This window comes from Vigna unguiculata, chromosome 10 (assembly GCF_004118075.2).
Source record: "Vigna unguiculata cultivar IT97K-499-35 chromosome 10, ASM411807v1, whole genome shotgun sequence".
In the NCBI taxonomy this organism is placed as follows: domain Eukaryota; kingdom Viridiplantae; phylum Streptophyta; class Magnoliopsida; order Fabales; family Fabaceae; genus Vigna; species Vigna unguiculata.
The window spans coordinates 35,404,895-35,418,234 of record NC_040288.1 but is presented as its reverse complement, the minus strand read 5'-3'; the positions used below and the strand labels follow the sequence as shown (position 1 = coordinate 35,418,234).

At 29.1% G+C, this 13,340-nt stretch overlaps 1 protein-coding gene across 2 annotated transcripts; it reads right to left on the bottom strand.

Annotated features, from left to right (window-relative positions):
• Positions 1–5,554: 5,554 nt before the first annotated feature.
• On the bottom strand, positions 5,555–8,546 carry LOC114167268. 2 transcript variants are annotated; one of them, XM_028052303.1, is made up of 4 exons: positions 8,390–8,546; positions 7,019–7,650; positions 6,110–6,820; positions 5,555–6,038 (listed from the first exon to the last, which is right to left on the bottom strand). In XM_028052303.1, exons 2-4 carry the CDS (start codon positions 7,646–7,648, stop codon positions 5,802–5,804), a joined length of 1,578 nt encoding a protein of 525 aa, XP_027908104.1. In that variant the 5' UTR covers positions 7,649–7,650; positions 8,390–8,546; the 3' UTR covers positions 5,555–5,801. The 2 variants fall into 2 exon arrangements, with proteins under 2 accessions (XP_027908104.1, XP_027908106.1); XM_028052305.1 differs by lacking the exon at positions 8,390–8,546 and adding an exon at positions 7,726–8,341.
• Positions 8,547–13,340: the final 4,794 nt, after the last annotated feature.

The following is a 13,340-nucleotide window of genomic DNA, read 5'->3' as shown; positions in this document are numbered from 1 at the left end:
CCGTCCCCGTTTTGACGGGGAATCTCCGCATTGACTGGGTATGGGTATGGGTATGGGGAATCCCCGACTTTTTCAGTTGGGTATGGGGATGGGTATGGGGATGTACATATACCCGCCATAATACCCGTCCCCGCCATATCTTCATTCTCGTTTAAATTATTAAAATATTCACAATTAATCAAGTAACCCCTATATATATATATATATATATATATATATATATATATATTTCTATTTTTTATTTCTTTTAATTATTTCATTTGTCATTATACTCATTCTCATCTCCAATATATTTTTTATCTTATCATAACCTTTATGTAATTATGTTAAAATGATGTATGTTAATAAAAAAAAAATTATGCCTCACATTTGAATATTTATATTATTTTTTAATATTTATATTTATTATAAATTTTCCTTTCCCATGAGAATGTTTATACTCTCAATTTAAGGTAATATAAAAAAATTCTTTACTTATTATTATTATTAATTTTTGTTTAATTTGAAGAACTCTTTTGTTTCATTAAAATAATTTTCGTTATTTTTCAACCATTAAGTATATATGTTGATATTTGAAAAGTTTTCTTAGTTCTCTAAGATATTTTTTGTCTTATCATACCTTAGTTATACATTTGATTTCCTTTGTGTGATTTTTTTCGATAGTCTCTCAAATTATTTCTAAAACACACATTTGTTAGTTTTTTAATATTTTTATTTTCATCATGTAGAATAATATTTCGATATATTCTATATAATTATTTTTTATTTTATAACTCATTATTAATCATAATGTAATTTTTTCACTTTAAATTCTGTTTGAAGTGGTTAAAATTATATATATATATATATATATATATATATATAATGATATTTAGGAATAGTATATGATAATTCACTACAAGAAAAACATGAAATGGTGACTGATTTAGTCAGTAATCCATATCAGTCACTATTTTTCATCATTGGTGGTAGTAGTTGATTTATTGTCTAAATTAGTGACTGATTCAATGATCGAATCGGTACTTGATTTAGTGACCAATTTAATTACTAATTTATTTGTAATTTAATGACAAATTTTTTGGTCACTAATGATATTTCTATTTATTTTTAACCACTTCAAACATAATTTAATAATTAGTTCTCTAAGGTTTTTTTTTTTCATTTTATCATACCTTAATTATACATTTGATTTCCTTTGTGCGATTTCTTTCGATAGTCTCTCAAATTATTTCTAAAACACACATTTGTTAGTTTTTTAATATTTTTATTTATTGTTTATTTTCATCATGTAGAATAATATTTCGATATATTCTATCTAATTATTTGTTATTTTATAACTCACTATTAATCATACTGTAATTTTTTTCACTTTAATTGTATAAATAACTTTTATTTACTACAATATAAAAATTTAATGTAATTTCTATGAATATTTTTTTGTCACTATCCAACATATATTGAAGTTCAAAAGATACAAAATCTATGTCAAAATTTTATTATTATGTTTATTATTTGTTCTTTGTGTCATTTTGATCAAGTGATGTATTATAACTTTTTATTAGTGTATAAAAAAGAGATTCATTATAATTTAAAAAATTGAAGTAAACAAATATTTAAACTATATTTTAATTTGAATATTTTTTTCCTTTTATTATTTGTTCTTTGTGTCATTTTGATCAAGTGATATATTATAACTTTTATTAGTGTATAAAAAAGAGATTCATTAGAATTTAAAAAATTGAAGTAAACAAACATTTAAAATATATTTTAATTTGAATATTTGTTTTCCTTTTATATTTTTTTGAAATATTTTTTAATTTTATCAACTAAGTTCATCAATGTTGTAGTTTGCAAATTTAATAAATGTTTTGGTTCACATGAAATTTTATTTGGTATTCTAATATAAAATGTAAACAATTATAATTTATTTTAAGGTATTTGGCATCGAAGAAAATTCTCCTAATATTGAATATTTCATAATATTATGTTTTCTTTACCATAATTTTTTTTCTTTTATAAAAATTAATATTGAAGTAGTTAGAACACGGGTACGGGTATGGGTACGAGATTATACCCGTTACCCAGTAGGGATGGGGATGGGAAAAAGGTTTGATACCCGTTGGGTTTGGGTATGGGGATAGGGATGAATTTTTTATGCGGGGATGGGTATGGGATAGCGAAACCCGTCCCCGCCCCACCCCGTTGTCATCCCTAGGGAGAATGAAGGCATAAAGTGTGGATGAAGATGAATGTGTCCCTATGTATGATTGTGTTTTAAAGAAAATATAAAAAGGAAAAAAAAAATTGTGTTGTTCTACCTTGGTGGTGATGAAATACATTATTGTCTATATTATGTAATGTGTGAGATTAAAATGAACGGTCATGAATGTTGAGTAAAGGTGAACAACTGATGACCTGTGTAATATTAACTATATTACTTATGTATTCTGATAAAAATAAAAAAGGATTATGGTGTTTTTGTTCATTTGCTTTTAATTTCATTTACACTTCAGCTTCTATTCGCATTGGTTTCTGTCAAACATTTATTAGAAAACTATAAATTATAATAGAAGAATTGAACATTTTTAAGAATCCATTGTCAATCTAGTTTTATTTCCCTCAATGTCAAATAAAATAAAAAATTATAATGACATAAGATTTAGAATAAGATATCAAACAAATTTAATAAATAATGTTTTAGTAATCTCAAATAAATATGTATATATTCATTTTTCCTTATCAGATTTTAAAAAGTTAAATATTACTTATAATCAATTAATTTAAAATTTTCTATTAATATTGAAACAAGTTCAAACTATAGTTTTTTATTAAGAGTTTGTTTATAATCCGATTAAGGTTGGACTAAAGAGATCCAAAACAATGCATACATGCTGATTTAGATTAAGCATAAGGGTGACTGAAAAGAGAAAGAATTAATTGTTCGCGAATTTTATGGACATGAGTATGTTGATCTTAATGTTATATGTAGAAGATAAAAAGATGACTGTAATATAAATTTTAAATATTGATTAATTTTAATAAAATTAGTAAATAACCCACTTAGATACTAATTTACGAAACTAAAAATTATTAATTATTGTTATTATAAATTAAAAATTATAATTGATTATTAAATTGATTTTTACAATTAGATACCATGGTTTTTAGTTATTAAAGTAAGTAGATCACTAAAAATTAGCTACCTAGGTTTTGATTATCACAATGATTTATTTTCTAAAATGGTCTCTATAATTTATTATTTATAACAATGACTATCTTAGTAATCAATAATTCTTAATTTTGTAATTCATATCTAAATTGATTATTATAGTAACTAACTAACTTTTATTTTTAAAATTGATTTCTAATTGATAATTTTCTTAAAAAAAACAAATTTAAACATCGTTAATTAGTTAATTAGATGGTAATGTGTATATTGTAGAATTGAATGTACTTATATACGGAATATATATATATATATATATATATATATATATATATATATATATTTGTGTGGAGAAGTTCAAATTATTTTATTATGATTATTTACAATTTGTTAAAATAAGATTCTTTTAAAGCTAACAATTAATTGGTGTTGGTATTGCACAAGTAAAAATCCCACCCTTTAATCTTGAAAGTTATGGCGTTTTGCATAAGTTTGAAAGAACACTCTGGTAGCATCCAATCGACTCATATTAACATAATTTTTGTATTAACTAATAATTGAAGTAAGTGATAAAATTCCTTTTCTGCATAATTGACTCAGCGTCATCTTCTCTCGCACAATGCCTACCTAGTGTTCGTTCTTTTGTCCCTTAGAGCCTTTCTTTCTGTTTTACCATAAGTCTTAGCTGCTTTCTCAGCTTACAACTTCCTGATATGTATAAATATGTTACCCTTTCTTTTTTAATCACATCAATCAATAGTATAGACAAGACTGTTGTTGCATTTTTCTTTCCCTTCTATTTTCTGCTTTAAGTTGCTCTTTTTCCTCTTGTTTCCTCGCCTTTAGCACAAAGCATGAACTTTAATAGTTAGCTTCGGTCTAGTCAGTGTTGTGTACGTATTTTTTTAAATTTATCAGAGATAATTTGAATCTAACTGACACTCACTTTATATTTTTTTCAAAAAAAATAATTATTAGTGATATTGTTAGCCTAGCTAACGCTTGTGATGGTATTTATGAAAAAGAAAACCATCAAAGTTAATTTGGAAACAGTGAAGAGAGAAGAATGTAATCATAGAAAATCATAAAAAAAGAAAGAAAGAAAAACACTCTTCAAAAGAAGAAAATGATTTGTGCATAATATCTTTTTGTTCCCACCATTTGATCAAAACTAATCTAAGTTTGTATTCTATTTCATCCACGCACACGAATTTATAATAAAAAATAATTTTGTAAGGTCGATTTAGTCTATATAGTATTTACTGCTATTAATATATTTTTATTAATTTACAATCGTTTAGATGAGATTTGATGCACTCTTTTATTAATGTTCTTATTTTTTATTTATTTCATCTACTTAACAGGATTAGATCAATACTTATATTAATAAAAAATTATTTTTAAACATCGGGATGACGAACAAATGTTTAATGTCATTATTATTTTTATTTAAATCTAGTTAGAATTGACTTAACCCACTCTTTTATTAATTTTTTATTATTTATTTATTTTCTCTACTAAATTAGTGTCAACAACGTTTATATTTGTAGCTTGATCCACATAATATTTAATGTTGTTAATCTTTATTTATTTGTGTCTGTTTAGAGTGGACTTAGTCAATTCTTTCATTAATATTTTTATATTTTATTTATTTTTTCTATTTAGCGCTAGTTAGAGCATTCTTATATTAATCAAAAATTAGTTTGTAGCGTCAACTTTTCCCTCTCAATGTTTAATGTTATAATTTTTTGTTAATTTGTGTTTGCTTAGAGTGAGTCAAACTCCATCTTTCATTAATGTTTTCATTTTTTTAGTTCTTTTCTTTACATACCGTACCTATGTTTATATTAATAAAAAGTTATTTTGTAGCATCTCTTTTTTTACCAGTGTCATTTAATGGCAGCTAATACCCAACATTCTTGTAGTGAGTGTTGAATTTTACAACCTTAAGAAACGTAAGTTTAAAATTAGTTGGTATTCATAATATTTCAAATATACAATTTTCTGTAAGTACCCTCATTTTGCATAATGCCTTTAAACATTTAATCAATTTCACAAGGATTAACTTGTGCTACCTTGCACAAGTTCCCTATGTACAAACCCCTTTTGGCACATTACCTTATATGATATATTCTCATATCTAGAATAATACATACAATTTAAGGTAATATAACGGAACCCACTTGATTATCAAAGTTTTGACTTCAACTAATCATAAAAAGTGTTACATTACTCCAAACAAGCGTTTTTCAAATAAGTTGCTCTTGTATCTTTCAGACCCATTTTTTATGTTATGTAGTTCAAGTAGTTTTCTTTACCTTTTTGATAGTGTAATCTCATTCTAATATGAGATTTCATTGCAAAATTCCTCCCTAAAACCTTGCCATGTTCAAATAAATTAGTTCTTTGACTAGCTCTGAAATTTAATTCAATAATCAAATTTGTATTAAATATTACATGGTCGTCCAATTTACTTGAACATAACTATTTCACTCATCAATATATTACAACAATGCACTAGAACACCCATTTTCAATCTTCATTCATAAATTTAGTTTAGGCTTAAATTTCTTCCTCTGACTTTTTCAGAATTTATGAATAACATATACCTATTTTCTCTTGCACCTTTTTGTTTCTACTTCACTTCCTTCTTATCTCTTTCTCCCTCGTCATTCCTTTTTTTAACTGATATAACTTTTTCTTCCTTTTTTATTTCTTTCTTTTCCTTTTTTATTTCAGTTTTACCTTGTTGTCGACTTCCCAATACACCCAAGCAAGGGATGCATCTTTGACATATCCAGAATTGAGAGAATAGGCTTTTTGTCAAAGCATCTTTATTGTTTGTCAGAGAAACCCTCAACAAGTCTAGTGCCTGACCAAAATAGATACAATGAATGTCAATTATAAGTTGAAAAGTATTCAAGAGTTGATTGAGAATATTACCTCATGTGACTTTCTGACTTTAATAAAATGTTCCTCCAAATCATTCAAATTCTCAATCCCAAGCTCTTTCAAATACGAAATGCTAGAAGAAGCCGTCATTGGTTTCATTTCCAGATCATCGGTCACAAGAAATAGACATGGCCTCTTCATAAATCCCACACCAGCTTCTCTTGCTCCATCAGAAGATCTTGGGTCAAAAAGTTTCACTTTTTTTGGATCTCGTAACATTTCTTTTTTCTTTGAAATCATTGTACGCCCCTCGTTATCTTTCTCCACTACAGGGCCATACCAATACTGAGGAGAATCCTCCTCTCCTAATGGATTGCTCTTACAACCAAAATGAGGAGCAACCTTTATATTCAATAAAGATTCATTTGATGATCTTACAAACCATGATGGATTGAGATGCTTCACACTTTTGTACAAGTTACGAATGCTTCCCAAACACAAATTTCCTTTCATAAGCTTCACAATAGATCCAATAGGTGTTGTGAGGAAGCTGGCTAGAAGGTCAACAAAACCTGCATCTACTTCAGCAAACAAAATCTTGTTCTCTGATTTCCTCACCATTACTTTGATTTTTACATGTCCTTTGGAATGAATGGGACCGGTGTTTTGTGAGGAAGAGTATTTCTTAGATCCTTCATTTTTCAATAACACATCACTCAGAGGACATTTGGAGATTAAGGCTTGCTTTAGTATGCTCAATATCTGAAAATAGCACCAAAATCGAAACCATTAAGGAATTCTAGGAAGGTTTATCAGTTGAGCAAATCGGAAAAATGTCTTGAACTGAAAATATCTTAACTTTATGCCACAAAAAACATAGGGTTAAATTAAACTCGAGAGATTTTACCTTCTTATTTTTTTACAAGTTTGATTAGAAATGTATAGCTTAAAAACAATTACCTCCTTGAGGCCAACATTTTCAGATTTTTCTGTGAGCTTGCTGATGTCTTTGTGTCGATGCTTGAGAAACGTTTGAACAGAGTCACCTACAGAGCTTCGGAGCACTCTCAAGTCATCCAAGATCAAGAACATGGCATCTGATTTAACAAAAACACCATTGTCCCTACCTAGCTCTTCCTTGGATTCTTCCAGCAACTTCGTTTCTTTTCTCATCAATTTCCCACACTGGCACCTTCCACCATCAAAGGTACTCAGCAACAATTCTTTTTCCTTTGAACAGCTGTGACACACGAAATACCTGGTGGGTTCTGTATCATCCACTTTCACTTTTAGTCTTTGGCAAGAACTCTCTAACGGGTTGCGCGGAGAATGCAACATTTTCTTGCAGACGTTGTTCCAGAAAACATTAGATTCCAATTTATCAACACTTTCGTAGAGCTTATTGATGCAGCCAAGCTCTATATGTTGCTCCAACTTGTTTCCAAGCCTAATAATAGTTCCCAAAGGAAGGGTGAGGAAACTGAAGAGAATATCTACGAAGTCCCCACTTGCTTCTGCCACAACTACACGATTTTTGCTATCGTCCACCCAATATGTCAAAGGGATTGTTACCTCTTCGTTGGAAGACATAACTGAAACATAAAACTAGAGAATATTAACGAACTATTCAAACAAAACATGTACGATTTTGGTGAAATTTCTTATACCTCAACTCAATTGTTGCTTGGGTTGTGTTCCCTACGCGATATTTTTAAGAATTATACTTGTGGGTGTATTTTTAAGGGGCAATTTGATTTTTGAAAGTTTTTCTAAACCAGAAGGAGATGAATTAGTCAACTCATTCTACCCACTCTCCCATGAACAAACTCATAATAGAAGAAATATAATACTTAAAATTAGTAACATTACAACTAAATCACTCACGAAAGAAAGAAAAAAAATTGAGTAACAACAGCACAACGGATCCGGAGAGACTTTGATTAGAGGCAAGAATAAAACCCCACATGTTTAAGTAATCATAAAAATTACTTTGCTTCTAGAGAGAGAGAGAGACAGAAAATTTTGAAAAGCAATGGAGAGATGATGAACCCAGATTGAGAAATGTAGAGACTAAGAGGAAAGAAACATTCTTAACTAATATAATTTCTGCAATTGAAAAACTCTTATAGAACCACTGTATGTTTAAGCTATGAATGAGAGAATTCATCAGAAGAGGGAAATCAACCAAAAGCTTTTGTTTCCTCTAACTCCAAAATTCATCTAATACGAATCAGATAAAACATTCTTCTATATGTGTGTATTACGGAATAAGGCAAGTTTGGTATGAAATGTTGATCTATAAGAATAAGTATGTTAAAGTCGTTGAAGAACCTGTTTTCTCCTATGGCCGCAGAAAGAATTCAGCACATATCTGCGAGAGTTGACCTAAAGCCCCATAGGGATGAGTAAAACTTCCAAAGTAGACCGTAAAATGCTTTACAATTATATATTCTAGATCCTGATACATATTTAATTAATCTTTAAGGACAACATGTTTTATTATAACCCAAAAGTTATTCTCTCAGCTGCATTACCTTTGATTTTTCAACTTTGCAAGTAGAGATGTCAAAATGGGTTTCAATCCGTGAGTCAATCGGGCTCACCACGGGTTCAAGTCGGGTTGGGTTGAGAAAAATTCAACTTTTTCAAAAGTGGGTTGAACTCAACCCGGCTCACTTAACCCACCCGTTAAACGGGTTCGAGCCGGGTTGAAGGTGGGTTGGTCCACTTAACCCACCAACATTTTTTTACAATTTTTTTTTTATTTTTTTTTAATTTTCTTTTAATTTTTTTAAAATTATTTACTACTCCAATTATATTTGTTCACAATTTCATATTTTTGAATGCTAGAATGTTGTTTAATTATATTTGAATTATTTGAATGTTTAATTAATTTGATTGTCAAGTTATATATATGTTGATACTTTAATCTTTATAGTAAATTACTCAAGTAACCGTTTTATAAACAATTTTTTCTAAATTAGCATGAAAAAAATGTATAGTTTTTTTTATTTATATTTTGCTGAATAGCATGACAGAAAATTTGTAATATTAGTCATGCTTTCTTAGACTAATGGATACTTTCTTGGAAATAATTCTTCATATATTGGTGGTGAGCATGATCAAAACATTGATTCTTGATTTTACTATGATTGTCATCTCATGGGTTACTTAAAAATTTATTTAAATATTTGAATAATAAAAAAATAAATAAATAATTTTTTTAGGTGGGTTGGTGAGCCAACCCACTTAACCCACCAACCCGTGATGGGTTGAGCCGGGTTATAAAATTTCTGGCTCACCAGAAAGTGAACCGGGTTGGGTTCACTCATTTTGAACCCGGCTCGTGGTGAACCAACCCATGTGAGCCGGGTTGGCTCACTTTGACATGTCTATTTGCAAGTGCAGAAGCGAATATAATAATGTATAAACAATGGCAATAATACCAAAATTAACGCATTATTGGTTGTTGGCTGTAACCAGACCTTATAGCAAGTGAACACCAGAAGTAATTTGTAATTAAAGGTCTATGGGTGTCAATGTCAAAGTAACAAAGGATAAAAAGCAGAATCACATAGCTTGTCACCACACAGTTTTAGAGCAATTCTTTCACATCTTTATTCTTTATTTTGCTCATGCTCATAAGTTTTCAGGTAAAAAAAAGTTTCAATTAGTCCACTTGATGCCAAAATATTCTCGCAAGGAATTAGGAGACCTTCAAATCATAATATGTTCTTTTTTTATGCCAAAACTTATATTGATTATTTCTTTTAATTGATCAGTACTTTATAATCATGAATTCTAATTCTAAGCTTAAATATTACTTTGATCTTTATTTTTGTCTGATCAATATGATCCTCTTTTATTTTAGCATGTTGAATAAATTTAAATTTTTAATAATTTTTGTTAATTTGGTGTTGACGACATTTAAATAGTTAATAATATATAATCGGAACGTGTGAGGTGTTAGTTCCTATTTTTTGTTATCTTTTAATTATATTTTAGCTTGTTTATTTATTATTTATTTTTTAATTTAAAAAAATATTCACATGTTAACTTAACATAATTTCATGTGTCACATGTCACTTTAATTGTGTCATTATTGATTTTTTTCGATTCAATTTATATATTCATTATTTTATTTATTTTAGTTCTAATTTTATTTTTTAAATTAAATAATTTTATAACCAAATATATATATACTCCTATTTTTATTAAAACAACTTTTATATTAAATATTTATGAAATTCAATTCTAAATTATTAGATTTAATTATGAAGAATTATTATTAAGTATTTCTATAATTATTTTTAAACCAATCCTATTTTTAAACAAAATTCTAATTATACTGATATTTCTAGTTGGTATATGTTTTTAGTAATTTTTAGTACATGTAAAAAATGGGTTGGTTTAAGAATAATTCTAAAAACATTTAATAAAATATTTAAATTTTTATAATTAAATCTAATACAATCATGGATTTAGTTACTACTTGTATCATAAATACAATCACAAACTTGGTTACAAATTCGATCACAAATTCAATCACAATTTTACTCAAAAATCTGATTAATTCTATAATAAATTCGGTCACAAATTCAAATTCAGTCATATAGTGATTATAAATCTATGACGAACAAAATAATGACCGCTTTTGTTGGTTACTAAATGGGTCATGTTTCCATCGACCAATTTTAGTCATTGAGTTGTGTTCCCTACGCGATACTTTTAAGAATTATACTTGTGGGTATGTTTAAGGGATAAGAAAACATGATGAGAGCGTTGTGTATGCTCTTGGAATTAAGGAATCTGCGAAGGAAAAGAAACAGTTTGGTTCTTCCAGATGCTTTTAAATTTGAAGTTCTATAATTTGTTAAAGCAAATTCAGTTTTCAGATCCATTTTCTTTTGGATTATAATTAGATTTTTAGAAGTTTTTCTAAATTAGAAGGAGATAAATAAAGTCAACTCATTCTACCCACTCTCCCATGAACTCACTCAACATCGAAGAATTATAATACTTAAATTAGTAACATTGCAACCAAATCACTCAAGAAAGAAAGAAAAAAAAATGAGTAGCAAACAACAGCACAACGGATCCGGTGAGACTTTGATAAGGGGGCAAGAACAAAACCCTACATGTTTAAGAAATCATAAAAAATACTTTGCTTTCAGAGAGAGAGGAAGAGACAGAGAAAAATTTAAAAAGTAATGGAGAGATGATGAACCCAGATTGAGAAATGTAGAGAACAAGTTCATGATAGAGGAAAGAAACATTCTTAATTAATATAATTTCTGCAATTGACAAACTCTTAAAGAACCACTGGATATGTTTGAGTTATGAATGAGAGAATTCATCAACCAAACAGCTTTTGTTTCCTCAAACTCCAAAATTTATGGCAACAGATTGTGTAGATGATTAATAATGAAAAGCATCCAAAGCAAAAGGGTTACATTATATACACGAGCCTTGTTGGATTTGAACTGTTCAAAAGGATACTTGGTGTAGATGCAGCACTAAACCAGACAGCATAAAAGTTGAAGTTGGAAAGCAAAAAATTCATCTAATTCGAATCAGATAAAACATTCTTCTGTGTTTATCAGATAAAACATTCCTCTGTGTTTTACGGAACAAGGCAAGTTTGGTATGAATATCCAACTATATAAGAATAACTATGTTTAGAACGTTGAAACGGATATTGAGTGAGAGCCCTATAAAGATGAGTAAAACTTTTAAAGTAGCTTATATATCCAGATCTGATTCATCAGAATTGTCTAAAAATTAGTTTCCTTTGTTCAGAACGCCGGTTTGTCCAATGAGAAATTGTCAGATTTGTCCACTATTGTAAATTGTCCAAGTGTGAGTCAAAGTCTCTTATTAGATAGAATAGACAAAATTAAACAATATATAAGAATAAAGACCTATAATACCATTATCTTAAGGTTTTGGTGTAAAAGTGGTGTCAAATGTCTTATATATATAAGACTAATGTCATATAACCATATGAAACCATAATCTTTCAATGACTATGATTATAAGCCACCATATATATGAATATATACATATATATATATATATATATATATATATATATATATATATATATGTTAGTATCGAAAGTCTTTCTAACAGTGTGGGTCAAGTAAGCGTGTCCCGTTAAGAAGAAGACGGTACAAAAAAGGGCAGAAAAGGAGTACTCGTAGTTGGGCAGCTTCCGCTGGAGGGGGAGTGTACCAATGTAACAAGTGGTATCAGAGCCTGAACAGATAGTAGAGTCAGTTACTCCTGAATTACCGACTAGAAGGTCTAGCAGAACAATTGTAGCACCACAAAGGTACTCCCCTTCATTGCATTACTTGTTGTTGACTGATGCTGGTGAGCTAGAGCATTTTGCTGAGGCTATGCAGGGAGGTGAATGTATTAAGTGGGAGCTAGAAATGGAAGATGAGATAAAGTCTCTTCAGAAGAATAAGACATGGTCTTTAACCAAGCTTCCAGAAGGAAAGAAGGTTTTGCAAAACAGGTGGGTCTATCGGTTAAAAGAAGAACCAGATGGCAGCAAACGATATAAGGCCAGACTCGTAGTGAAAGGGTTCCAACAGATACAAGGAATTGACTTCACAGAAATTTTCTCTCCTGTTGTCAAGATGACTACCATCAGAGTTATCTTGAGTATAGTAGCTGCAGAAAATCTTCATTTGGAGCAGTTAGATGTGAAAACTGCTTTCCTACATGAAGATATTGAGGAAGAAATCTTTATGGCACAACCAAAAGGTTTTGAAGTACAAGGCAAAGAGAATCTTGTATGCAAGCTTCATAAAAGTTTGTATGGGTTGAAATAAGCACCGCGACAATGGTATAAGAAGTTTAATGAGTTTATGAGAAACTCAGGATTTCACAGATGTGAAGAAGATTATTGTTGTTACGTGAAGAAATATGTATTGTTGTTACGTGAAGAAATATGTTGATAGTTATATCATTCTTGCCTTGTATGTTGATGACATGTTGATTGTTGGTGCTAATATAACAGAAATTGACAGATTGAAGAAACAATTGTCAAAAAATTTTGAAATGAAGGATCTTGGTCCAACCAAGCAAATTCTTGGTATGAGAATTTCCAGGGATAGATCTAAAGGTATTCTAAACTTATCTCAGGAAAAATATATAAAAAAATTGCTTAGTAGGTTCAATGTTGAAAATGCTAAAACCAGGCTCTGATACCACTTGTCAGGTTTTACAGAGGGGGTTTCATTGGTGTTGTTCTCCCCAGTGAAACTCCTCT

Coding starts and splice junctions, on each gene's coding strand:
- LOC114167268 (XM_028052303.1), bottom strand. CDS start 7,648: ATGTCTTCCAACGAAGAGGTAACAATCCCTTTGACATATTGGGTGGAC. Junction 6,821..7,018: donor AAAATGTTGGCCTCAAGGAG/GTAATTGTTTTT, acceptor TGCTATTTTCAG/ATATTGAGCATACTAAAGCA. Junction 6,039..6,109: donor AAGTCAGAAAGTCACATGAG/GTAATATTCTCA, acceptor TATTTTGGTCAG/GCACTAGACTTGTTGAGGGT.